Genomic DNA, 25,616 nt, shown 5'->3' with positions numbered 1-25,616 from the left:
ACGCTCCAAGTCCAAACGCTCATTGGTGAGCGTTTTTGAAAAGCTCCGTTTTCGGTGACCGAAAACGCCGTTTCAGTGTGGACGGTTGGCCTAACCGGAGAAAAAAAGATGCGTTTTCAAATTTACCCGGGTCAGTGTGGACGGGGCCTTAGAAACAAAAATTGGCTTCGTTGTGTTAGTCGTCACAAGGCGAGAACAGAACCTAACTTGATGACTCCTCAGAGTGCGCGCGCGCGAGCCCGACAAATCGGTCTTCAGCACCGCGTCACGAACTACTTCGCGCTCTGTCGACCGGCAAGAATCCTTGATCCTTGTTTTGCTGGGCCAGTTCGCGGCGTAGTGGATGTCTAGTCTCCTCGGCTTAAATTTAAAATTCCGTCGTCATGTGAGTTTTATCTGAAAAAGGTTTGTCTGACAGCTGCGAGGAATTTTAAATTGAGCGCGCGCACGAGCCGGTGTGATTATGGTTATGTCGGAAGAAATGACACGACAACACATTCCTGCATAAATGTCAAAAGAGAATTTTTTATGCACGAGTCAGACTTTGCTAACAACAATTCGTGCTTCTGTTTACCCACCTGGTGCGTAATAACAAGATGCATGCTATTGTACGGTTGTAAATCATTATGACAAAACTGTGACGTCATAATAGAAACTGTAAAGAAGCAGAGTTTGCTTACAATGGACAAGTTTATGTTTCTCTCCCAGTATGTCTAAAAAAAAGAAAATGGGCGGATTTGACTCGTTCGACTTAAGTAAGGCAAACTTTACCCTCGATAAACCTCTTGAGGTAAACTTTTTGTTTTTTATATCGTTGCTGTTTTGATGATTTTTTAAGTTTGTTGAAAATAGTTACTACTACTACTACTAGTATTTAAAGCTCTCTAGGTTAATAACAGCGAAACCCGGATTAACTCAACATCCTCGGTCGTAGAAATATTGCGCGTAAGATTACCCCGGTATTAGATAGATATATAATGAATTATACATAAGTCTGTTGCCAAGAATTTATAATTGCCACGGAGTTTAAGCGCTTTGTTGTCAGCTTTTTTCTATTAATCCTTATCAGCCGACATAAATATGTTTGGAAACAACGGAATACGTTCTATTATGTGAACGTTTCAGTGTCACGAATCAGATACATGCATGAATTTTACTATTTTTAGTGACTACTTATTTTTCATATAAATTTTAGCGGTTCCTTAAAATCGCGTGGCAGTTTCAGCTAAAGTACTAGACGGAGAAAGTTTAGCCACCAAAACCTCTTGAAATTGCTAAATGATATCCCAGTGTAACAGAATCTTAAAAGAGTCTTTTGATTGAAATCAAACATCTCGCAAGAAAAGCCTGTTGCATCCAGGAAAACGTTCTAACATTCTTTAAATTTTGAGCGCAGAGAACTGTTTACTAGTTCCTACTGGTTGAAAATGTAAATCAGCCCGGCCTATTATCAGTGTATTAGAGCTATTTTCGATTGAGTGTCGTAAAACCAAAACCAAAGAAATCACTCAGGCCAATCACAGAAGACACAGACAGTCCAGTGAACCAATCAAAACTCAAAGCAAATACATGTAGCCGGCACAAAACGCGAGCGACCAAGTCACGATTGGTTTTGGTTTTAAGCAAATGCGAATTACTTTCGACACTCAAGTGAAAATCGCTCTATCATGATGTCTTGCACTAACCTGAAATTTGAAACTGTTATTTCCAATTCTGTTTTTTTTTCCTTAGGCTTTTGTTAGCCAACAAAGTACATCGGCGAGGTAAGAAAGAGCAACCTTGCATAGAAACATGTTTGTCCATATTTTACTCGTAAAAATGTACGTTGTCAGGATTTACTTGGTGTTGTGCGGGAGCCCGACGCACCACATTCATTGAAGAACTTGTTTGTAGCCTGTTCCAGGCTCTCATGCGATCAGTGGGGACGACCGAAAGAACGGGACAGCGAAGCAATGTACAGTATGGGGCCCAGTTCTCGGCCACTTTGTGTTCAACGCGTTTTTTCACGCCACAGTTGCATTAAAAGAAAAAGTTATTTCCTTAAAACGATAGACTGATTCTTGTGCTATTAGTATCTTGACTTTGATCTTTCAACTCGCTATAGAAAGCTCACACGTCGAGTTTATGCGAAGGTAGGTGAATTTGGTGGCCGAAAACTGGGTCCGGGTAGCCGAGAACTGGGCCCACAAACGGAGCTTTTATTTTTATTATTGCTCGGGTAAATTAATTATTGACCGGTCGATAGCTTTACAACAAAAAGCTGAATAATGTAGTTAGCTCTGGGCGAAATTTCAAGTTCCTGCGGTTCTTCTGAGGAAAGAAATACAAGTTTACGTCAAAAGTGGCCGAGAACTGGGCCCCATACTGTACTGCCAAGTTGACACTGAAATGACGAAATAGGAAATTTAAAGGAACCATGTTAAGGGGATTTCGCAGAGAGGGGTTCGTGAATAAAAGTTTTAATTGAAAGTTCTTTTATTGTTGCAGCTCGAATGCAGTCCAAGGGCAAGAGCTGCCGGGTCAGCGTTCTACAGTTGCAGCAGCGGGACCGTCATGTTTGTCAAAAAAGACAGAAACAAGCGAAAGTTCTGAGCTGCCGGGTCAGCGGTCTACAGTTGCGGCAGCGGGACCGTCATTTATGTCGAATAAAACGGAAACAAGCGAAAGTTCTTGGATACGTGAGGAAGACAACTGTGAAGAAAATAGCTCTTCTTTCAGTGGTCTAGGTAAAAACGTACAGTATAAGAAAGTTGCTGCTGTTCATTTTCTAGCTTTGGTAAGAATCAATTAAATGCCCACAGCCTTCGTTCTGGAAATGATTGAAAAACCTTTCTCGTCCCCAGAGTCGACAGATTCTTTTAATCAACCATTCTCATCCCCAGAGCCGCTTGTCCCCCTTTGCCGGCAGAGCCTGGGGCACAAGGAACAAGTGGCTCTTAGGACACGTGATTTGATTGGCTAGATCTTCAACAAAGGAAATTTAAATTTAGCAAATCAAATCAACCGTAATATGGCATTAGTATGGCTTATAACGTATTCGGACATAGTGAACGAAACCATGGTAGTTCATAAAGCGAATTACAAAACAAAATGCCTTTGTTAAGATTGTGGGTTTCCTACGCACTAGCAAGAATCATTGCAATCTCGTTCCCAGAGCACTTGCATTGTCTGGGAAATCGGACGAATTTCCCGTCACTTCATATAGCCTGCGTGGCCGGCGTTCAAAGGGGAACGAGAAGGGGGAGTTTGAGCGCCAGGCGTCAGGAGGGAACTCCCCTTTTCCTTCCTCTTTGAACGCCGGCCACGCAGGCTACACTTCTTACTACATATACCAGAGGTAAACGAAGCCAATGATAGACCAACATACTGAGGTACTTTATATTTCCCTTTAGACATTTACTCGCCGCAGCTTACACACCCCACAAAAGCAAGAGCAAAACGTCCGAGAACCCGCAGACCGGCAAAAAACAGACCAAATACGATAGGTGAACAAGACACGATGAAACAATCTAGCGGCCTTGAAGCAACCGGACCATCGCTCGGCGGCAAGGAACCTCTCGGGGATACTCTCAAGACAAGTCCTCAGAGGCCTCACACGATAAGGGACTCAAGCAAAGAAAGTACCTCTGCTTCACGTACCAAAGACAATGTTAGGAATTTAAGGGCACGATTTGAACAAATGTGAGGTTAAGTAACTATACACAGCATATGTTATAAAAAACACTTTATTTTGTGAACAGATAACAAAAAATAGTCTTCTTTATATTACAATTTAACCTTTGTGTCTTCATGAAACACATGCATAACAGTAACAACAATACGCATTAACACGAAAGCACGGTGTCTATTTAATATTGTGTTGTAGTAATATAGTTGATTTTTTGAACGCCTCTGACTGTTTTATTAAAAGAAACTAGTCTGAAAAACAACGTTCGAGGGATACCAAATCAGTCTTATTTGTAAACCGCAGCCTGAAATATTCAACTTTGTTTTACAAAATCCAAAATGGCGTCACTCCAATAACTCCAAAAATGTTTGATTTTTTATTACACAGCAGCGATCCCACAATGCCGTGCGAAAGTGGTCATGGAAATTAAAGTAAACCTCAAGTATGACAGGTTAAAACAAACAAACGAAGTAATAATCAACCGAAAATAAATAAGGATAGTTACGATTGAGGAAGGTCAAGACAAAAGACAAAATTAAATTTGACATTTTTTTTCAAAAGGAGCAAAGCCGGGTTTACACGAGTAATTTTTATGCGACTACTTTTTTTTGGTCGTGTACATGAGAAAAAATGGTCAATTTTTGTGACAGATATATTTGTTGACAAGCTGGCGACTTAGCGTTTATGTGGCAAATCGTCACATAAAATGTGGCAGATATTGCGTCAGCATATGTGGTCCCCAATCTCCAAACTCCCACTGAGCACTGTGCGCGCGTATCTCTGTGCGTATCTCTGCTGCCCAAGGTCATTACTGGCGCACTAAACTTTGGACTGCTGACAAATAATTGCTGTGTCATCTACACGATCAAATATATTTGTCACATAAAAATTGCCCGTGTAAACCCAGCTTTTCTCCGTACAACCATTGTGTTTGATAAGAACTTTTCAAGAACGCGTGAAAAGATGAGTGCTTTGAAGACTGTACGAGCCATAGTAGACATCATATAAAGACATCATTTAAAAAACGGACTTCAACAATATGAGTTGTAGACTTCCGCGCCCCTTATTTAACATAAACTTAACGTTTTACAAAACTACCTGATGAGAGTTTCAGTACAAAAAAGGACGAAAGATAACCCGAACAGGTTCATTGTGCCCGAGAATTCAGACAACCAATGCCGACTTGGAAGATAAACTGTAATATTTCGGTATAAGCTATACCATCATCATCATTAGTCTGATGCTGGTATAGCTTACAGTTTTTCTACCAAGTCGTCATTTGTTGTCTGAATTCTCGGGCACAGTGAACCTACTCGGGAAATCTTCCGTCCTTGACGCATTAAATAAACGTATTAAATGAAATGAAATAACTTAACGTATTTCTATAGTACATTTCTTTATCCTAGATATTTCAATATCTGATGTTTTTTTGGCAGATATTGAAATTCATTTCCTAACAACCATAGTGGTCAATAAACTCAATAGACTATTTTAATTTTTTTACAACAATTTATTCGTTATTAGCCTACGAAGGACATTTAATTCAATTTATATCAATTCAAAAAAATATTCAAATTAATGTTCTGTTGGAGGTTTTTTTAAGTATCTGAAGGTCATGAAGAATTGAACACCTCGCTAAGAAGTTGTGACACATCTTTTGGAGCTGTTACATCGTCTGCAAAGAAAAAAGCCTTTATACAGAATTGAGATACACTTTTAAAGATGGTAAAGTTTACCATCTTTATTATTTACTACACACTTGATGATTTCGACATTGCTGATCCTAGCAGTATGCAGGATGCATGTCACTTATCAACCTAGTAAATGGCCCAGTTCACCACGAGTCTCTCGTAGCTCAGTTGGTTAGAGCGCCCAACCGGTATCTGGGAGGCCATGGGTTCGATTCCCGTCGGAGACTCAGATTTCTTCTTTGTTACATGCTCGTGTCATTGTTGAACAATTCATCTTCATTGTTAAAAAAAAGTGAAGAGGAAATGTACCACAACCCCGTCTACCGAATTTCACTGTCCTTACAACCAGTCTCTAAAACAAAAATCTTAGATCGCAAATGGTAGCTAAGGGATAGAAGGAGTGGGCATAAAACAGTTTCTGTTTACCGGGGAAAACAACAAGTAAGTTGAAATAAGACAAAACATAAAATATTTGAGGTGTAAAACGGGCAAATTAAGATGAACCGAAAGGCAAGTCACGATTATAATTACAAGTGTCCCGTCAGCCCAAAATCCCATACAAGTGCGCGTTTTTTAATATAATTACAAGTTGTCCAAATTTGATATTAATTTGAATACTTCTCTCAAAACGAGTAATTTTAGCTGTTTTGTGAGCGCAATAATTAACACGTATTACTGTGGACTACATGTTTGTCCAATTTGGAAATAATCCAATTATTTTTTTTTACATTCAAATATTTCCAAATTGGCCTGCACGTATAATCCAGTTACATATTCAATGGTCATACAAATAAAGAACTAGAAGAACGAAAAAGAATGTTTTGAAAGAAATGGAAAGCAAGTGAAATACACTATAAACAAAGAGACAGAACGACAGACCAAAATATCATAAAGCACGGACGGACGGACGGACAGACAGACAGACAGGTAGAGAGACAACAAATAAACCGATTCTAACTCACCATCGTCAGACGCTGCCATGTCCCGCTCTAATCGGAGTTTATTTTGCGCACATTGAAGAATACCTTCCTCTATCGTGTCCTTAGCAATGAGTCGATACACAGTTACGCTCCTGTTGGGTAAATGTTTCCCAATAAATCTCAGCACTTAAAATGTTAATTTATTCCAACCAGATGCCGCAGCCTTCTGTTCCAAATAAACCTGTTTAGCTAAGCCAAGTTAAAAAGACTCGAAACACAGCCACAAGACACTTAAAGGCTTTCAAAATGTTTTTCACCCCACTCATGGTTCATCGCTGGAAGTTTTAAAGGAAAGGTCACTCCAGAAAATATAAATACACTCCAGGGTAAAATTGAACCACAACATGTACATTGTTTAAATGCGTTTCCGCCTCTTTGGCGCTCTTGCCTTCTTTACAGCTAAACACCACCGGCTAAAGATGCATCTGTTGCTATGGAATTTGACACTGTACCTCGTTTGTCCCACTCGATGGCAGCGGTCCTCTGCCTGTTTGTCGTTATACGGGTTAAAATCAACGTCGTGTAAGACGACAACATTAGCTGACGTCAGATTAATCCCCAGGCCCCCTGCAAATGATAAAAGAATGCGCGGTTAAGTGTTAAAGCGCACTTTAAAAAGGGACTCTGAAAGAAAAAAACACAATCAGGACGCATTTTTAAAACAACAGTGAATAAAATGATGTGTGGTGGGGATCGCAATTCAACAACTCACCTGCTTTGGTCGAAAGAAGAAATACGAAGATATCAGGATCACCATTAAACTTGTCAATGAGACCTTGCCTGCAGTGTGGAAAACAAGAGTGCGTGTTTCTGTTCAATTGATAAAAGACTATCAATAGCTACAATAAGAAACACCCTCAAATCCGGCTTGTTCACGACAGCCGGTTATAGTCCCAGTGTAATCCTTGCCCGATTCCCTCTATAGCGCGCGCCTGCAGGGAATAACGGTAGTTGTATTCATCAAACCATGCGCGAGACTCGGCAACGATGCACGATGCTGAGTCTCGCGCATGGTTTGATGAATACAACTACCGTGATTCCCTGCAGGCGCGCGCTATAGAGGGAATCGGGCATTAAACAATTCTAAAAGACGGATAAAGGCAAATTAAGATGTAAAGAATTACTACCGGTTTGTGTAAAGTCCTAACCCCTCCTAACATAAAACGCTAAATGTTATAGGATTATTTAATGTGTTACGTGTAAACGTACCTATCCACAACAGACGTCTGTCCGTCCAGTCTCAAGTAGCGATGACGTCTGTCTGACAGATAGACTTCTATGATGTCCATCACCATGGTGAATTGACTGAACATCAGTACGCGGCAGTTCTAGAGCAACACAAAGGAAACAAAACGTGAGTTAGGCCTGAGATTCTCGCATGTCATGAAGCATTTAGAATCTGAAGGAGAAACTAAGTATATCACAACTCATACGATAAACGTTTTGATTGATAGGACAAAACGATATGTAGCCTGCCTTTTTAGACTTTAAGGAGAACACTTCCCTTTCACTACTATCATTCAGATATTTCTTGTAACGTAATTTTGAAAAGACTTAATCACATGCCATGTACATGTAGAATTGTACACCTTTTTTTATACAGCTTGGTTTCGTTCCAGCTTCGAATATATTTCTTAAAAATAAACACTGCCGTTGTCAAAAAATTTTACGACAACTTCTGTGTTGAATAATTGTTTAATAAAAAGTTGCAGTAGCGTGACATCCGATATACGATACTTCTCGCGAGAGACATGCGAAGGTAAAGCGCTGTCTCGTAACTGTTTAAACAGACTGACCACACAGGCTCATTGTATTAGAAAATGTTGAGATGCGATCATGTCTGTCCATTGAGTTCAATAGAACTCATCAAATACACAATTTGTTTCTTTCATTTATACTTAGTATGAGTTCTTTCTAACTTTCCAGGAGTATTTTACTTTGTGTTTTTCGCGGCTTGGGGTGCTTACCATTTGTAAGAAAAATCCGGTTGGTGTGACCGTTGCATAATGGTAAGCGATTTTCCGAATATATAACGACCAACCGGTGAGATTTCGCTTACCATTATTCTACCAGGCGTTCCTTTCCGCTCACTCCATCTAGCGAGAAATTCAGTGTTGTTTTTTGTCGATATAGCTGAATATTTTGAGGTAGAAAAAAACTTTTTGACGAAAAAGATGGGCTGATGCTGTTTACTGCCGTCAGCTGTTCCATGAGACGCAATTTAAACAAAATACAAGGCTACTTTAAGGTAACTGTTCGCACCGAGTGAATTTCGCAGTCGAGTGACAATTGGCACGTTCAATCAATCAATCAATCAAAACCTTTATTTATACACGATGGGATAAAAAGCTACATAGCTTGTGGGGTCGTGTGTAAATAAAACATTAAGAAAAAATATTAACACATTTCCAACGTGGAATACCAGAGGCAGGCAGATTATTTCTCCTGTTAAACAAGTGCTGGCATTTCTATGGTCGAAGTGAACGCGTTCTATATCGGTATTAAGACGACATAATGTAAACATGACAAAAACCGCGCGGAGGTCCTCAAAAGGGCCTGGAAACGGAAGATTTGTTCAAATGGTAAAAAAATTTCCGACGGTTCGTTCCAACCGGAATAAAGGACTACCTCAAAACGTAGTCCACAATTTCCGAACGGAATTTCCGGAAAATTACCTTTCCCATCCCATTTGACTTCAAACCGAAATTTCCGGATTTTTTGGCTAAATGGTTAGCACCCTTGATCTCTTGTTCGTCTGTTCTTCCGTTCGATCGAGCACTACCGAATTTGGTACAGATCCCGTCGATCGCCTCATGACATAAGGCGATAAACTGACGCCATCGCCTACTACATTACATTTACCACGCCCCTATACCACCAATACCAACCTTCTCCTTTAAGTCTGGTAACAGAGTGTCCAAGTAGACAAATTTGCCTGATTTTAACAAGATCTCTTTACTAAGACAATGATCCGCCAACCTCTGCAATGATGTAAAAAACGTACAAATGACTTAGGACACTGCAAAGTGTTCAACGAAAGGTACGCTACATATGCTACGCTATAAAGAGTCTATAAAGATGGATAAACATAGTAAAGGCAATAAGTATTCCAAAAAGTAAAAATTAAGGATGGTTGCGACAGTATCTATGCTGATCGCTAGTGCCCTATCAAATAAGTAGCCTAAAATCCTACTAAATACCATTTCTATAAGAACCTATTAAGGCTGGTTGGATGGTTGCATCTCAGGTATGCTCTAATGTGACTGTGTGATGCTGTTAAGAGTCATATGTGCCTGTTCTGATTTGACTATGTGACTGCGTGATGCGGTTCTAGTCAAAACACACATTTACTCTTGCTCACCATTGAGTCTTCAGCAGCTCAGTGGTTAGAGCATCCGACTAGATCACAGAGAGTCGTGGGTTCAAATCCCATCTTTTTCAGTTAATGCAAAATGTATCATGCTATTTAGGTTAAGTTGGAAAAATCTAGATTCATATACGTGGGTTTTTTACTGTATTGAAGTTGCGTTATCTGTGACGTCGCTCTAAAAGCTCTTCAGGTCGTCACGCAATCTACCCTCCGTGCTATACCAAAAGCGCCTTGTGTGCGACGTCTTCAGATACATAACGCTGCAGTTTTTTTTTGAAAATCCGAACTGGGGCAAATTCGTTCTTGACTCACTTGTTCCTCGCGACAGAGGCAATGGAGTTCAAAGTCCGACATGACTGTCATATCCTCAAACACTAGATCTGGCTCTGAGTCACGGTGAGCAGGGTCCTGTTAAATAACAATCATCACACAGTTTATCAATCTATTGCCTTTATTGCAGAACAACACAGTACTAGTCAGAACACTTCTCTATGACCTTTAACAGTGAACGGTGGGTGCTTTGACAGGCTTTGCTATCGTAATCAGCAACGCCATTATCATCGTCATCATTTTAAAAATACCAGCCGTTCATCACCAACTACACTTATCACTTTTTCACTCCCTTAGGTAGAGCTTACAAGTGAAAGCACTTTCGATACCTTGCAGTATTTCTTGGCCATCTCTAGCAACGCATCGTCCTTATAGTGGCTGCGTAGCAGTAAAGGATGATTAGCAGCCTTGCGAAGCAGCATCAAAATATTATTGTACTGTGAGCCGGCATCTGAGACCAAAGAAAGAGAACGAGAGTTTAGCAAACCAGTCATTTCCTTGCATACAAAGATTTGCATGCAAGTACCACAGTGGGTATGTCATGAGCCACAATGGGTATCAAAGAAATTAGATTTGACAGCTTTAAGTTCATAATGATAGGACGTCTAAACTTTTTTTTTTTAACAAAGACCCTTTTGAAAAGCAGCATTGTTGCTGCCTTGTGCCTTGTTTATCTTTTCCACAAATTTCTCGTAGAAGCACCCGAGAAGTTTCCGAGCCTAACCGACCAATCAAAAACCAGTACGGACGCTCACGAGAAATCCAAACGTTGTCACGTCAGCATGACGTCAACGAGACGTCACGTTGTTAAGCAACTGCTTTGATGATGAGCAACCACATTTATGACCAAAAAAATGTGAAAAGCTACCTGAAAATTCTTACCGGATTGCTTGAATTGTTTTGAACAGTTCACAAAACTGTCATTGTACAAATGACGCTGGTCTTCAGTCAGGTCGACCTTGATTATGTGATCGTGTTTGGCAGGAAGCTGTTTTAAAACCTGAAAGATTAAACGATTAGCCTGATCAGCGTCTACTTTCACCTCAAATTATCAATACTAATTCGAGCATAATGTTTTGAGAATACAGCCATTGATTAAAAAACGTTCATAGCAATACAGCAACCTCATTCGGGCTAAACTGGCCAATACAGACAGCTTATTACAGTCCTGGTTTTTGTAGCAATGAATACTTACATCTTTCTTAAGTCTTCGTAGTACAAAAGGTTTCATGATCCTCTTGGCCTGTGCTACCGTTGCTTTCTCATAGTTGCTCCCTGGTTCAACATTCTGTAATGTAAAATATGTAAATGTATATGTTGTTTATAGTGGTTATCAGTGCACTAAGCTTCGAGATAGCTAGTTTGCAGGCATGCCACTGAAACAGAGGAAACAAGTATTCTAAATGAACATAACATGATTAAAAATCCTAACTGGCAGGAGGCAAACCAGTTGGCCATATACAAAGCGTGACCGAGGATTTGAACTCGGGACGACCGAGAAACAAATCCAGCTAGTGGCAGGGTGGAAGTTTTAAACCTTGGACCTCTGGGTTACAACACCAGCGCCCTAAACCACTCGGCCATGCTGACTCCCTTAAACCCTGTGGATAGAAAACAGTGTAACACTCATAAAACTTATCACTCTGCATATGCCCTTGAAGCGGATGAACTGAAAACAAGCAATGCAAAGATCAGCTGTTTGAAATTGAATTGCTAACACTAAATGATTGGTTTCAATCTAAATAAATCTTATATTGGAGAAGAGGTACACAATGTATAATGAGCAAACAAACGTCTTTCTTTGCGCGCTCAAAGAGACGTCAGGGATTCGACTGGAAAAATTTCATCCTGAAGTCTCTCTGATTGGTTGTCAGCGCAAAAATTCCAACAAGAGTAGCAACCAATCAAAAACCATTACATGGATTAATGTAGTGCTACGTCATCAGTAAGGAATTTCTCAGGTCGAAAATAGGGGACGATTCTTTCGAGAGAGAAGAAAAATCAATAGAGCACGCAAAGAGAGAGGACCTCATAATCAGGTTTAAAAAAATGGGAGGGGGGGGGGAGACAGTGAGGAGTTAGCTACCATTCTGCTGTTGGAAAAGAGCAGTTTGATCCCCTGAACACTTTCACCAAACATGGAAGGCATCACAAAGCTTAGGAGAGACATCAGCTCCAGTAGGTTGTTCTGTAGTGGGGTCCCTGTGAGGAGAAGTCTGCGACGGGCCTGTACAACACAGAACAAGGAAAATTAATAAATAATGATGATGATACTTATTATAATTGTAGATGTAAGATAAGATAAGATGAGCAAACAAACGTCAATGTAACATATAACATATATATGCGAGTGACTTAAACTTAAAGATTAACTGTACATGTATATCTGTTCGGCATTTTAATGTGCAGTACCGCTGTATATTTTTACTTGTCTTACTAGTCTTGCTGTTTTTTGGCAAGACTGTGAGCCGAGTCAAAAGTAATATAAATGACCAGTAAACATGTACAGTGATAATACACACTAACATTTCTAATAAGGGATTTATAATCCAACTTTGTTTTTATCAAAAATCTGAATTTGAACAGTGTTTAATTTGGGGTGCACGCCGTGAATTGAACCAAGGTCTACAACTTACTTGTTTAACAGGTTACCTATAACTTCGTAGGACATTTGTTCTTGTTCCAGGCGTTATTTGGTTTTCACAGAGTGTAGTTGGGTACTGAAAGAATGTTGCACAGTACGCTAACCTTCATTTTCATGAGTCCCTGGTACCTCTGTGACTGCATGTTCTTCAACATGTGCCCTTCATCCAGTACCACATAGTTGCAATTAAGTTTTCGCAGAAATGAACGGTCGTCACTTGTAGTGGCAATAGAGTAGCTTTGGACAAAAGTGACAAATTACAATTTCAGTCCCCAAGAATGAATGAGTATACCCCTCTCGGGAATATTTTTGGTTGGTATAGAACATCCCCCTCCCCAGCCCTCTGGAAATTCCAGTAGTGTAGCAGCTCTTGTAAGCTTGCCACAGTTGTTTCGGTGTTTGTTAACATTGGCCCTGAAAAGCCCTGTTGGGGGAGTGGTCAATTAAAGATATGTAATATGTAATGTAATGTAATCCTACTGGTCCACTAGTGTAGCAGTTGCTATCGTTTTGGGGCTAGAGGCATTGTTCCTGTTGTTTGTTCTATCGTTCTTTTGAATGGTAGCAAGGCATTCATGTGAGACCTTGTGGGGGCTGCTTCCCGATCTGGAAGTTCCAGTTTAGCTTAATACTTTCCCTTGGAAAATAAGGCTTTTTGAGACTGCCACCTCCTCAAATGTATGAAGTGATACCTTTCAACCTCTGTTACCATGCATACTCCAATAACTTCTGACAAACGGCTAACGCTTGAAACATCAGCTTTTCCAAATTCACTACAGTGGTTAATTTAACTTTATCATCTTCAAGTTGATAATTATGTAAAATGCACTTACGTGGTAATAACAATCTCAGGTTTCGGTTTTCTTTGAAGCACCTCACACTGTAACTGAAATCTTTCGTCTTGACTCCCTAAAGGAGAATTCAAATCAATGTTTATGTAATACATGTACAGTCAACTCTCTCTTAACGGACACCTCTATAAGATGGACACCTCCATAAGACGGACACCTGGTTATGGTCCCTGCCGTTTTTCAGTCATTTTACTGTAAGAAAACTCTGTAAGACGGACACCTCTCTAAGACGGACAACGGACACTTTGAAACCGCCAACAGACAGGCACTAAAAGTTATTTTTTCGTGAATAATACTTCAAAACTTGTTATCGACATATAGCATAGCAGGTCAGCGCCTTTAGAATACCAAATTTCCAAAAACAATCCGCTAAAACGCATTACTTCTCTGCTTAAACTTGTAGATTTAGTTTTCTACTTACAGTATCACCGTTTGTTATTAACAAACAAGTCGAATCTCTGATATTATTTTTGTTCCACTTTATAGGTTTTGCTAACGTAAGCGACTAAAACAGACGTGTATTCGTTGTCCATAGCTGTTTAGCTTTATCGTCTCAAAATTTCTGGTGTCACGTTACCTCGACTCTCTATAAGGCGGACACCTCTCTAAGACGGACAGTTGGGGCCGGTCCCGACGGTGTCCGTCTTAGAGAGAGTTGACTGTACATGTATGTAAGAATACCTCAAATCACATACTAGACAGATTAGAATTCAGTTTAGTTGCTGAAGAATCTGCTGAGGAAGAAACCATAACGTTTAAACCAGTGATTTTAACACATAAATCTTGGCTTAAACTACATGTAAGAAAGTACTGGATTATTTGCTTTAACCCCTGGATGTACAAGGGGGAGGGGGTGGATGCCACCCTCCCCCCCACCCCACCACCTCCAAGATGGTGGCTGTAATGACTTCATGTGGAATTATGTCATCTTGTAGAGGGGAGGGGAGTATGAATTTGTTTGTACATCCAAGGGTTAGAAAACTGTCATAAAAAGAGGTCACGACATCTATCATTGTGCGCACTTAGTATAATGTTATTACCGGGTATCTTATCAATTATTAAGTACAAAGACCCGACCATATTGAACACAATGAGAGAAGCGTTTTTTCTTTTCGACCCAAGGTGGGCTGCTATCACAAATCACATTATAGCTGAATTAAATAACAGTTAACTGTAAAAAAAAATTATATATCTTACCATAATATAAGAAGAAATCTAGTGTTGGGCACCATTTCTTTGTTTCCCTGCACCAGTTATCTGAAATTTATTTGCCATGAAGTAAAATTGAATACAGTAGCCACCTACATTTATACGGCATTCTAAATGACCCACACAAGGACACCAACATGGCGACTACACACTTAATAAATGCAATTTTTTAATTTTTTTTGTAATAACTTGATTCTTGAAATGCTAGACTGAGCTATAATTAAGACAAAACATTCCCTTCTGCCCCATAATCTGTTAGTTTCTGACATTGTTGTTCATGCATGGAAGCAATTTTTGTTACAGTGATAAAAACCATCAATTGAAAATAAGTAAAATAATAACCTAGAGTTGATGCTGGGACAATGATCAGATGAGGACCCCTTTCTCCAGTTTCACTCAAATGAGCAAGGAAAGCTATGGCCTGAACAGTCTTCCCAAGACCCTGAAAAAGATTAATAAAATATTTCAGATATTTGTTGTGGTTTAATTTTATCTTTGGTTTAAAATTTTTCAAGCCAGTTTGATTTTTGTTTCCCTTTATTTCAAATTATGAGTATGCATATGAGACAATAAAAAATAGAAATCAAACTGGTTTGAAACATTTGAAACCAAATATAAAATTGGTTTGAAACCAAATACAAACTCAAACCACCACATATTCAAGCTTAACTTATTCACTAAATGAGCTTGTTTGTTGGTTTAAAACTGACAGTTTTAATCACCTTGATCAGCCATAAAGGAAACACAATTCAGTAACAGTTCTTACCATCTCGTCAGCTAAGATTCCATTCAATCCCTGCTCATGCATCAGTACCAACCAATTAAGACTTGTCAGTTGATATGGCTTTAGCTGAAGGCTTAAAGAGAGACAAAAACCGTTTTTATCAGAAGTAAAATTATTGATTGCAACTTAAAAATCATATTTAAAAAACAAAAAAAATAATTGGACGCTGACAGTGAGCCAAGGTGGAAATAGCAAAGTGAGGGGAACTTTTGTGGGCATTCAAAACTTTCAAAGAGGCATAAGGTACTACCTTCCTAGGGGGTCTGGGGAAAAATTTAAAGTGGTTTCGCAAAACATGATAAGGCTTTGTAAACATGGTTGTGATTTATTAACCTCTCAAGTCAGTAATAATGTAAAAGAAAATGTACAAAAAACAAGTTCCGTAGTCATGTGATGATGTGGGCATTCTGGGATCACATACATTTGTACATGTAGATCAGAAACCAAACGTTTCAGGAGTGAAATACCTTTTGTCTAATATTTTCGGTTGTGAAGTGATAACAGCTCCTCTGTTACCATTTGAAGAATCATTGCCTTCAGCCTGAAAGAAAGATCAATGTCAATTGTTTTATTCTTAGAAAAATAAATAAACAAAGAGACAATAAACAAACAAATAAACAAAAACCCAAAACAAGGCAAGGTTGTGATGCCTTAGACATGAAAACCTTTCTATCAACTGAGAGGTTTTCCTGTACATGTAATTAGTTAGAACAAAAAAAAAAAAAAAAAAAAAAAAAAAAAACCCCGAAAAAATAACAATAGTGATTGATGCAACTTACGTTTAATCTTGAGTTCAGCATGTCTTGGATTTTATTTGCAATATTTTCACACTTGTTCATCAAATTCTCAACAACTTTGCGCTCCTCCAGAAGACTTTGGCAATTGTCTATTAACTATTAAGATAAGGAAATTCAAAAAGTCAAGTGCTGTCAAAACAAAAGCCAGCTAACATTATCAGGGCCCGAGACTAACTTTTTGGCTAACTAGCCAAGTGGCTAGTGACAGCTTTGATATCACTAGCCAAAACGTATTTTCTACTAGCCACAATTTTAAGCATAGTTCTTTTTTTTTTTTTTTTGGGGGGGGGGGGGGTGAAAACAATGTCCGATAATGTTTAAACCTTTAGCCGTAAAATGTTCCTTAAATCTGAAGTCACGTTTTTTCCCCTTAAAAAATTGGGCTTTGTTCTTCAGTATAAAAATTGTACATGTACATGCGTTTTTGTCAACTAGAATTTTGTTTAAAGCTTCACATTCTATAATGTCAACAGTTTACTTGTTAGTTATAATTATTATCTGAGAGACGATTTTAATAAGTGCGGTTTCTTGCCACTCAATCTAATGCCTGATTTTTTCACTAGTTATTTTGGCTAGTGAAAGGCCAAAAGCTTCTAGCCAAAACTGAAACTCCCTATTATTGCCCGCGAGAGGTTTTCATTTTCTTATATTGCTCTCTGATGGGAGCCACACATGGGCAGCCACCTACTGTAAATCATATTGACCTCCCCCCCCTAAAATGTTGAAGCATTGATTTAAGGTCATTGCCCCGAAATAAAACTGAACATAGATTTTTAACCAAACTTCGCCTTCTGGTTTATTACTTCAAGGGAACTTAAATTTTGAAATAAAAAAGGGGGGTCACCAGATTCGTTTAGGAGCAGGACGACCATGTATATTCCATATAATTCCTTTATAATTCCTCTGCGAGTACTGGCAAAGTACACTTTTTTAGCGATAATTTATTTTTCAAACACATGAATTGATCTGTTTTCATTTTACAGAAAGAATTTGATCGCTACACCCAAAATATGAGAAAAAATTGATAGGTCACCAGGCTCGTTTAGGAGAAAGTGACAATTTACTTCTCTCGCGGACTAAGCCACATAGAAAAAAGCCGCCATCTTGTTGATGTGTTCGCGTGCGTGCGCGCTAATTACGCGTAAAATTCTGCGCAGTAAGGATGCGCAATGCAAAACAGGGCAATGACCTTAATATGGCCTAGCAGGCTATTTGAGGGAAGTAGCATACACCTATAGTCTCTTCATGCTACACAAAGACTAGAACAGTAGTAAGGTATGAATACTGAGGAGCAATCTGGCTGAGGACTCAGGTGCTTTATAGGATTGGAAAATAGCTTACTTAGAGGTACTAGTCAATGTTGGCAATCAGTGTGAGAAGCAATTAAGGCTACAAATGTTGTTCTCTTTTACTGTCTGAGTAATAACATCCTTCACGATTATGAGTTCTTGATATCTGTCTTAAATGTAGTTGATAAATTGCATTTGGAGAAAAAAACAATCGTTTCTAATAGTTATCAAACAAAATTACCTGGGATGACAAGTTCTTGGTAGAATCCAGCTTAGAAACCTATACGTGTAAATAAAGTTAAATTATAATTAAAATAATTCACAAGAAAGCAATGTTCAACTGCATGATGAAACATTACGGTATGTAGTGCACGTGGACATAAAGGAAAATAATTATTGAGGCCATGGCACATATTGGTTGCACAACAGATTACGGGTATCTTTTAATTTTGAATGTGTCGGGTTAAGGTCTTTTGCCTTCAAAAGGGCTTGCTTGTTTCTCTCTATGCCTTTTCTGACTGATAGAGGACCTACTGTACATTGGGGTAGGGTGTTACATACGGCGGAGTCCCGATTTCTTGAACCTTCAAAGAAGAGAAAAGTTAATTGGTTCATTAGATTTTGGAAAATCTACTTTTGGTTCAATTTATCGACAGAGGTTCGAAAAATTGGGATTCCAAGTGCTGCACATGCATATTATTGTAGGGGGCAAACATGAATTTACAAATTATGAATACAGTAAAAACCCGCGTGTAAGAACCTACTTTTTTAGAGTTTGGCAAAACAGGTTCTTGTATTATGGGGTACTTATTGACAGTTTAGGCTAAGTAGGTTCTTAATTAGGTTATTAATTTCTACAGAGTAGACATTGATGTTGATTATCAGAAAATAGTATAAAATCTGGTCTGTTCTTCATTATAAATATTTGTTGATGTACCCATGTTGCCAAAAGTACAACAACATTAATTGATCATCAAGAACTGTTTTTTTAGTAAAAAAAATATAAATTAAATAGTTAAACCCCACTTATAAGAACCTGTTGGAATTTGTTTGGCTAAACAGGTTCTTATATTTTGGGGTATTAACAAAGCAAATTTTTGCCAGAAGGTTCTTAAATTCCTAGGTTCTTACACGCGGGTTTTTACTGTAACATAATGAACAATTCTCTTACAAGATCATCCCAGGAGTCGAAAGGTCTCATCTTTATGATTTTTTCAGCTTTTTTAGCTGACAAGCCAGGAACAGATGACAATTCTTGAACAGAACAGTCATTGAAAAATGAAAGAATTGTAACCATCTCCTCTTCATTAAAATCCTCATCCTCACTGTCATCGTCAACAACATTATTATCTATGGAATCTGAAAATATGTGGAGTGGTATAATTGCTGCACAACATAAACTACATGTATGAAGAATTAAACAGATTGAGAAAGGTAGTCTATTGTCACGCAAGAAAGTTTGTACATGGGAAACCTGCCACCCTGCAATTTGTGTCTGACAGGGAAGTTCCCCATTCAACAAGGGAATTCTTCTGAGCACTCCAAAGCGTTTCACAAAAGCTACCATGGGAGATCGATCCTTCTTGGAACAGTCTCCCCATAAGCATTAGATCTGCTTGCACCAAAAGTGATTTTAAACAGAAACTTAAGAGTGACATTTTTATTCAGCAAGGCATTTTTTTAGTACAATTAGTTACCGTATAACACCCGCGGACAAGCCGCACCCGCAGATAAGCCGCACCCTGAGTTTAACAACTCAAATGTTGGAAAAAAAGTTTTTTGAAAGTAAGTCAAAGAAAATCCAAAGTCGAGTCAAAAATCCAAAGTTGAGTCTTTAGGAAGTCCTCTTCATCGAACGTAAACTCAATGAACATTGAAACAGAAAATACTTCAGTCTTACCCACAATTTGAGCTCTTTAATATAATGAAAACCAACTTTGACATATTATGGGTGATCTTTTTCTGGCATTTGTTGACAGGTATTTCTTCATTCTAGCAGTTTTTCCATAGATTTGTGTGTCACAACAACAAGAACTTGCGTTTGCCGAACGTTCGTAGCTTAGTAACCAGGCATTTGATCGGACGTGAAATATGGGACTAGGGCGATAACGTAAAGCAAAACAAGATGGCAATGGAGGCGTTCGGGTTTCGTGGCTATCATATCGACAAATTAAAGAGATTTGGGAGCCATCTATTTGAGATAAACTCGTTTCGTAATCAGTTCGACAAATTTTCCATCAAAGTGCAAAATGAGAAAGAAACAGTTGGCCATCTTACTTGTGAATACTTGTGGTATTTTCTCGCTCATAAAGAATCAATATTACTGTTAAAGTTATAGGCCATTGTCGACTTACTAGTCCAAGGTTATTTAATTGAATGCTGGTACGGTGTCAGGGCCTTAACTAGCAAGAGGCAAGACAAGGCACTTGCCTTGTCTTGATTTTAACCCAAAATTAAAAATAAAATACGTTTAGTTGGAAAAATAATCCCTAGTTGAACAAGATTGTTTTTGCAAACATACCCAATGAAAAATGTTTATGAAAGAGTTTCAGAGCTTATACATGTAGTTCCCCAAATTTTCTGGAGGGCATGCCCCCAGAACCTCCTAGCAAAATCTTGCCTCGTCTATGCCAAAGGTCTGGTTACGGCCCTGAGTGTAGTTTCTTTTACTTACCAATAACCACAACATCACTGTCCCCAACTTCATCATCTGACAAACAAATAACTTCATTCTTGTCTGAGGATAAAAATAATAAACATAACGACTCCGTCAGTTGTGCTGATAAACATTTCATGCTGTACAAATATATCAAGCATAGAACACTGGGGATTTTTAATACATGTATTAATGAAATGTTTAATTTATTTATTTATCTCTTGAATAATATATTTATTTGTTTTTAAGGGCAGGCAGCACTCTGATTCTCTCCTTTTTTGATCACAAAAACAAAGACTATTCACATAAAATTAAAAAAAAAAAACAATTATAGCATTTAGAACATCCAGTGTACTAGATCTTAATTGTCTATTAAACAATTTTCCAAACACTGTAATGATTCGATTTAGTGCCCAGGGCGCTTATTTACTTTTGGCAACTCAAGCGAAGGCGCTTATTTAATTTTCAAAACAAAGGTTGAAAACAAAACTTTAATAAATATTAAAACACAGTTGAACCCCGGTAACTCGAACTCTGAAGGGAAACAAAAAAACCAGTTCGAGTTAGCGGGGTTTTCGAGTTAGCCGAGTAAACATGACTGAAAGTGGGTCCAAGGGAAATGGGAAGTTAGTTTGAGTTAGCGGGGTTGTTCGAGTTATCCGAGTTCGAGTTAACGGGGTTCTACTGTAACTAACAATAACAGAAACTGCAACAGTAACAAACTGTTGAAAGTTCAGTTACTTTTAAAAGAATTTCATTTTACTTCATTTTAGCAGTAAATATATATCTGACTGTACGGAACCTTGAATGTTCATGAGTTTATCTATTTGACTTCAATGACTTCAAGAGGGGCAGTTATCCACAATAGGGGCGCTTATAAGAATGGGGGCGCTTATTGGAATAGGAGCACTTATTGTCAAAAACTCATTTGAAGGGGGGCACTTATTCAGAAGGGGGCGCTTATTTGAAGGAGTGCGCTAAATCGAATCATTACGGCAACATAACAAACGTAACAAAAAGATAACAAGTTTTATAAACCTTGATCTGAGGATATATCAACAACATCACCTTTGGGTGCTGGTCCTGAACTTTGTGTGGAATTACAATTGTCTTTAAGATCATTTGTTCCGTCACACTGGCGGGATCTTTTTGAGCTTTCTTCAACATCTTCATCATCTTCTGAGATAAAACGATGTCTCTTTCTCTTCTTTTTTGAACATTCAAAATTTATATTGCTGCAATCAACTTTTGATAGGATTCAATCAATACATTAGCACATATACTTTTTTACAATCTTTACATTTTTAATAGCACAATGTACAGAGGTTGAGTTAAAGGTATACAGAAAGGCCAAGTCTCAGAGGTTATTCTGGTTTCCATAGTATGAAGTGATTAGGGGGTACATGTATTTCTACTCTTCCCTGAGTGTAATGCTAGTCCAGGGCTCGAGACTAACGGTAGCCAACTAGCCAAAGGCTAATAGAAATGCAGTTTTGGCTAGTAAGTTTTGGACATTCACTAGCCAAAATGGCTAGTGAAAATTTCAGGCATAAGTGCAAAGAAACTGCATTAATTATAAAAATCGTCTCTGAGAGAATAGAACTAACAAGTAAAGTGTTGATGTAATAAAAGCATCATTAGTATTTGACACAACGCGCATGTTATGGATATCCAAGGGTATATAACTGCGGGTAGAAGCTGAAAGAGCGAGGTAAAAAAAAAAAAAAACACGACAAATACTTCCGATAAAGATGAACACCTGATGAAGTTGTGTGTACACGTCTAGATGGTTTGAGATTTTTTGTATAATTTAAATGTTAAAGTATGTCCCCTTTCATTTTATGTCATATGCAAGTACTTTATCGAGTTATAATGCACACCACTTAGGTCATAATTTTGAGTGCGCACACTTTCTTTCTTCTCTTGTGTTCTTAAAAAAACTACGACATGCTTTATATATAACTCAACAATGCACTTGGGACCATTTTCATTTTATTAATTATTTATTAAATAAAATAATAAAACCTTATTGATTTATTGAGCTTGTTTAATCCAGATGTGAAAATATTGACCCCATTTATTTTATTTTTCATTCAAAGTGGATCTCAACTTCATCTCAGTCTATAGGAACTAACATCAGAACTCTGTTAATATCTGTACATCTGGACCTAATAATTCAGTTTGAAAATAACTATTTCCCATTTATTTTGGTTTTTCGTTGATATGCGAACTCTGAAATTCAATCCTCAACCATAGTTTACGCTTTTTGCTGCCGTCAATCATCTTAGTGGACGTCTCAGGAAACAGAAGTTCACTTCAACCGGGTAGATTTCGATCCATTTTGTTTGTTTCTGTTTTTCATGGTTTGTTGGCTGTTGCTATAATTATGATTGATGACAGCAAAAGACGTAATCGTTAGTTGGATTTTGAATTTTAGAGTTCGCACATCACTGAAAACTGCAAATAAATAATGGCAGGCTTTTTCCAGGAAATACCCAAGAAGCTACCAGATCAAAATGACCCGCTGATTAGGTACCATGCTGGCACCAAGTGAAAAAAGCTGTTGCAAGGGATCATTAGATTTTATATGCACAACCCCCTTCCCCCAATAAAAATAAACCCCCTGACAAACAAAGAACATGCATATATCAGGGACGGTGGAGCCGGGGGGCTGGGGGGGCTTTAGCCCCCCACCCCCCCAGAATTTCAGAAAAACTAAAGACATGAGAAAAGGGTCTTTTAAGCCCCTCCACTTCAAGTCACTAGTCAGCCCCCCCACTTGGAAAATTGCTCCGCCGTCCCTGTATATGAACCTAATTTATTACATAAGTTAATTATTTACATTTATTATTCAACACATGCGCGCGCTGCCCATATATGGTCAAAATGTTAACGTTATCTGTCATCCGTACATAACAGATATCCTGCGATATACGTAGGTTGCGAAGATTCGTCCGAAATCTTGTAAAGCGCTGCATAATTACAGTTTTTCTATCTGCAAAATGTGTTTCGTTGACAATTTGTTGAAAAATAAAACAATTATCCTGCTCAATCTTGCGGAATATCGTCTGATTTTAGCCAACTCGGCCTACGGCCTCGTCGGCTAAGTATCAGGCGATATTCCGCGCGATTTCGCAGGATAATTGTTAAGTATTCACTTCTGTCAGCTACTCGATATTTATAGTATAGTACATTTAAGCTTGAATGGAATTCATATTTAGCGTTTATTACACAGAATTTATTTTCAATTCTTAAGCCTTCTACTCACCAGAACTTGAAGCCTGTTTATCGCAAACTGAATTCACTGCTTCCTCCAGCGAACTAGAAGAAGTTATAGCATGGACAAGTTCAAGTCGAGTTTCGCTTGGAAACAACTCCATTAAGTTCGCAAGTTGTTGGGTAAAATTTGAATCGGTTAAACTTATGTTCTCCCTGTTTGTGTCAAGTTCGCCACTTGTCTCATTACTAGAGCTCGAAGCAACCTCTGATGAATAATTTTCTGAACTGTTTTCTGTCGCCGCTTGCGAATGTGAAGCAGATCCACATGGCTGATTTGAATTATCCCGTGAAAATGCCGAGGGCTTTCGTTGATAGGTAAACTTGTTCAAATTAAATTCTGACATATTTTCCACATGCCAGCCTTCAATCCTGCTATCCTGTTGGTGGTGGGTTCATTAAGATCTCGAGCAGTAATGTATTATAGAAATTTATCCCGGCAAATGTGTTAATCGCCTATTGTGGAAATTATCGAAACCGCCAAATTACAGTGGACGAGGAGAACTGAGCACAAGCCTCGCGCAAGCCTAAGTTCCAGTCTCCGGCGGTCGTGACGCCAAAATATGTTGGCCCGCATCGCATGCGGATCGAAAGTCCAAAACTAAAACTCGTTTAATTCACTTTTCTCTCAATAATAAACAAGTGCGACCTACTTTTTTGAGTGAAAAAATGTTTTTGTAAGCGGAAAAACTTCAAAAGAGCAGTAGTTTTGCTAGAAGGCTGGACAAACCGCATTTCAACGTACCTGGTAACTTCTAATAAAGGCAAAATCACAGCGGACTGAAACCATTGACGAGTGCTGGATCTTTGGTAGACCTCGATCAGTCAAAATTTTGACACAATAAAAAGAACTGGCAAATTGATCTCATGGCAAGAAGAAGAGATTGACAGATATAATGAAAGAACGAACAATGTTTCAACCACTTCTTTTGACCATGAGGATTAATTCACTTTTTTTACTTACTATATGCTAGCCTGCGTAGTCTCGCGATCGCACATTCTTTTTAAACGCGCTAAAAATGTACACAGACGCCTGTTATGCAGGCTAGCTGTATCCAGGTAAGAATGGTTTTCTCCTGCGAAAATAAAAAAATCTGCATTTTTGCAACACGGGTTCACGGGAACACGAAGTTTTTAGTAGTATTTGATTCAAATCCACCACGGACGCCTTGTGGCAGATTTACCCTTGGGAGAAAATGTATGTCAATCAACGTCTTGTGGCCATGCATGGTGTATTGTATTCGACTGTTCCATCAATTTTCTGTGGCAATTGGCTCTTTATGTATAACTACAGTTGAATCCCAGAACCTCCAAGGGAATAATAAATAATCATAATAATTAAAAGTATTTTTATAGCGCCAAAATCCACTAATTGCCCATGGCGCTTTACAGTAAAAATATTAAAAAAGTGATGTTAAAAAGATAAAAACTCTAAAAATTTAAAAAACAGATATTTACAAATATAAGTTAAAATGTACCTAAAAAATAAATATATAATTAAAAAGCCTGTTTAAAAAGGTACGTTTTTAAATGTCTCTTAAAAATGTCAATAGAAGGACTTAATCTAAGTTCAAGTGGGATCGTGTTCCACAGTCTTGGGGCTGCCACAGCAAACGCTCTCTCTCTCCATATGTTATTAATTTTGCTTTGGGGGTCGTCAGAAGGTGCTGTGTAGATTATCTTAAAAATCTCCGAGAGTTGTGACAGTGAAGTAACTCTGTCATGTAGCTAGGCGCTGCCCCATGGAGAGCTTTGTAGACCAGTAAAAGAATTTTAGGAAATGCAAGTTGGTTCGAAAAATAGAGTGGGTTTTGAAATCGGGGGTAAAATTACAGTGGAGGGTCGAAAAATCGAGGGATTTAAAAATCGGGATTCCCCTGTATAGGGATAGGATAGGATAGGATAGGATAGGATAGGAAAACTTTATTTTAACACGGTATTTCCATCAGGGCGATCTTTGCTGACGTCATTGTTTACATTTTGCCTCATTAGCACAGGACTTTGCTTAGAGAAGGCATCATGCTATATACAAAGTGAATCCAGATATTTTAAGAGCTTGTGAAACTTAATTG

The 25,616-nt window shown here is 38.4% G+C and overlaps 2 protein-coding genes across 3 annotated transcripts; one reads left to right on the top strand and one right to left on the bottom strand.

The window, feature by feature from the left end:
- The first annotated feature begins 636 nt into the window (after window positions 1-636).
- Window positions 637-3,841, top strand: LOC144658700 (uncharacterized). The gene is made up of 4 exons (XM_078519176.1): window positions 637-790; window positions 1,732-1,763; window positions 2,488-2,726; window positions 3,393-3,841. Exons 1-4 carry the CDS (start codon window positions 710-712, stop codon window positions 3,683-3,685), a joined length of 645 nt encoding a protein of 214 aa, XP_078375302.1. The 5' UTR covers window positions 637-709; the 3' UTR covers window positions 3,686-3,841.
- LOC144658672 (SWI/SNF-related matrix-associated actin-dependent regulator of chromatin subfamily A containing DEAD/H box 1-like) lies at window positions 3,710-24,022 on the bottom strand. 2 transcript variants are annotated; one of them, XM_078519135.1, is made up of 23 exons: window positions 23,537-24,022; window positions 21,307-21,513; window positions 20,287-20,349; window positions 18,784-18,971; window positions 17,854-17,892; window positions 16,306-16,419; window positions 15,994-16,067; window positions 15,509-15,599; window positions 15,085-15,184; window positions 14,731-14,790; window positions 13,516-13,591; window positions 12,787-12,919; window positions 12,125-12,265; window positions 11,234-11,326; window positions 10,921-11,038; window positions 10,368-10,489; window positions 10,021-10,116; window positions 9,227-9,319; window positions 7,548-7,666; window positions 7,051-7,118; window positions 6,791-6,905; window positions 6,321-6,430; window positions 3,710-5,342 (listed from the first exon to the last, which is right to left on the bottom strand). In XM_078519135.1, the coding sequence occupies exons 1-23, from the start codon at window positions 23,889-23,891 to the stop codon at window positions 5,281-5,283; spliced, it is 2,637 nt and encodes an 878-aa protein (XP_078375261.1). In that variant the 5' UTR covers window positions 23,892-24,022; the 3' UTR covers window positions 3,710-5,280. The 2 variants fall into 2 exon arrangements, with proteins under 2 accessions (XP_078375261.1, XP_078375262.1); XM_078519136.1 differs by having other exon boundaries at window positions 21,337-21,513.
- Window positions 24,023-25,616: the final 1,594 nt, after the last annotated feature.

Source organism: Oculina patagonica, chromosome 6 (genome assembly GCF_052425735.1).
Source record: "Oculina patagonica isolate OP01 chromosome 6, crgOcupat, whole genome shotgun sequence".
NCBI lineage: Eukaryota > Metazoa > Cnidaria > Anthozoa > Scleractinia > Oculinidae > Oculina > Oculina patagonica.
The sequence above is the reverse complement of the archived record's forward strand: the minus strand, read 5'-3'. Positions and strand labels throughout refer to the sequence as shown.

Coding starts and splice junctions, on each gene's coding strand:
- LOC144658700 (XM_078519176.1), top strand. CDS start 710: ATGTCTAAAAAAAAGAAAATGGGCGGATTTGACTCGTTCGACTTAAGT. Junction 791..1,731: donor CCCTCGATAAACCTCTTGAG/GTAAACTTTTTG, acceptor TTTTTTCCTTAG/GCTTTTGTTAGCCAACAAAG. Junction 1,764..2,487: donor CAACAAAGTACATCGGCGAG/GTAAGAAAGAGC, acceptor TTATTGTTGCAG/CTCGAATGCAGTCCAAGGGC.
- LOC144658672 (XM_078519135.1), bottom strand. CDS start 23,891: ATGTCAGAATTTAATTTGAACAAGTTTACCTATCAACGAAAGCCCTCG. Junction 18,972..20,286: donor CAGTGATGTTGTGGTTATTG/GTAAGTAAAAGA, acceptor ACATATTTTCAG/ATTCCATAGATAATAATGTT. Junction 17,893..18,783: donor TCGACTCCTGGGATGATCTT/GTAAGAGAATTG, acceptor TTACACGTATAG/GTTTCTAAGCTGGATTCTAC.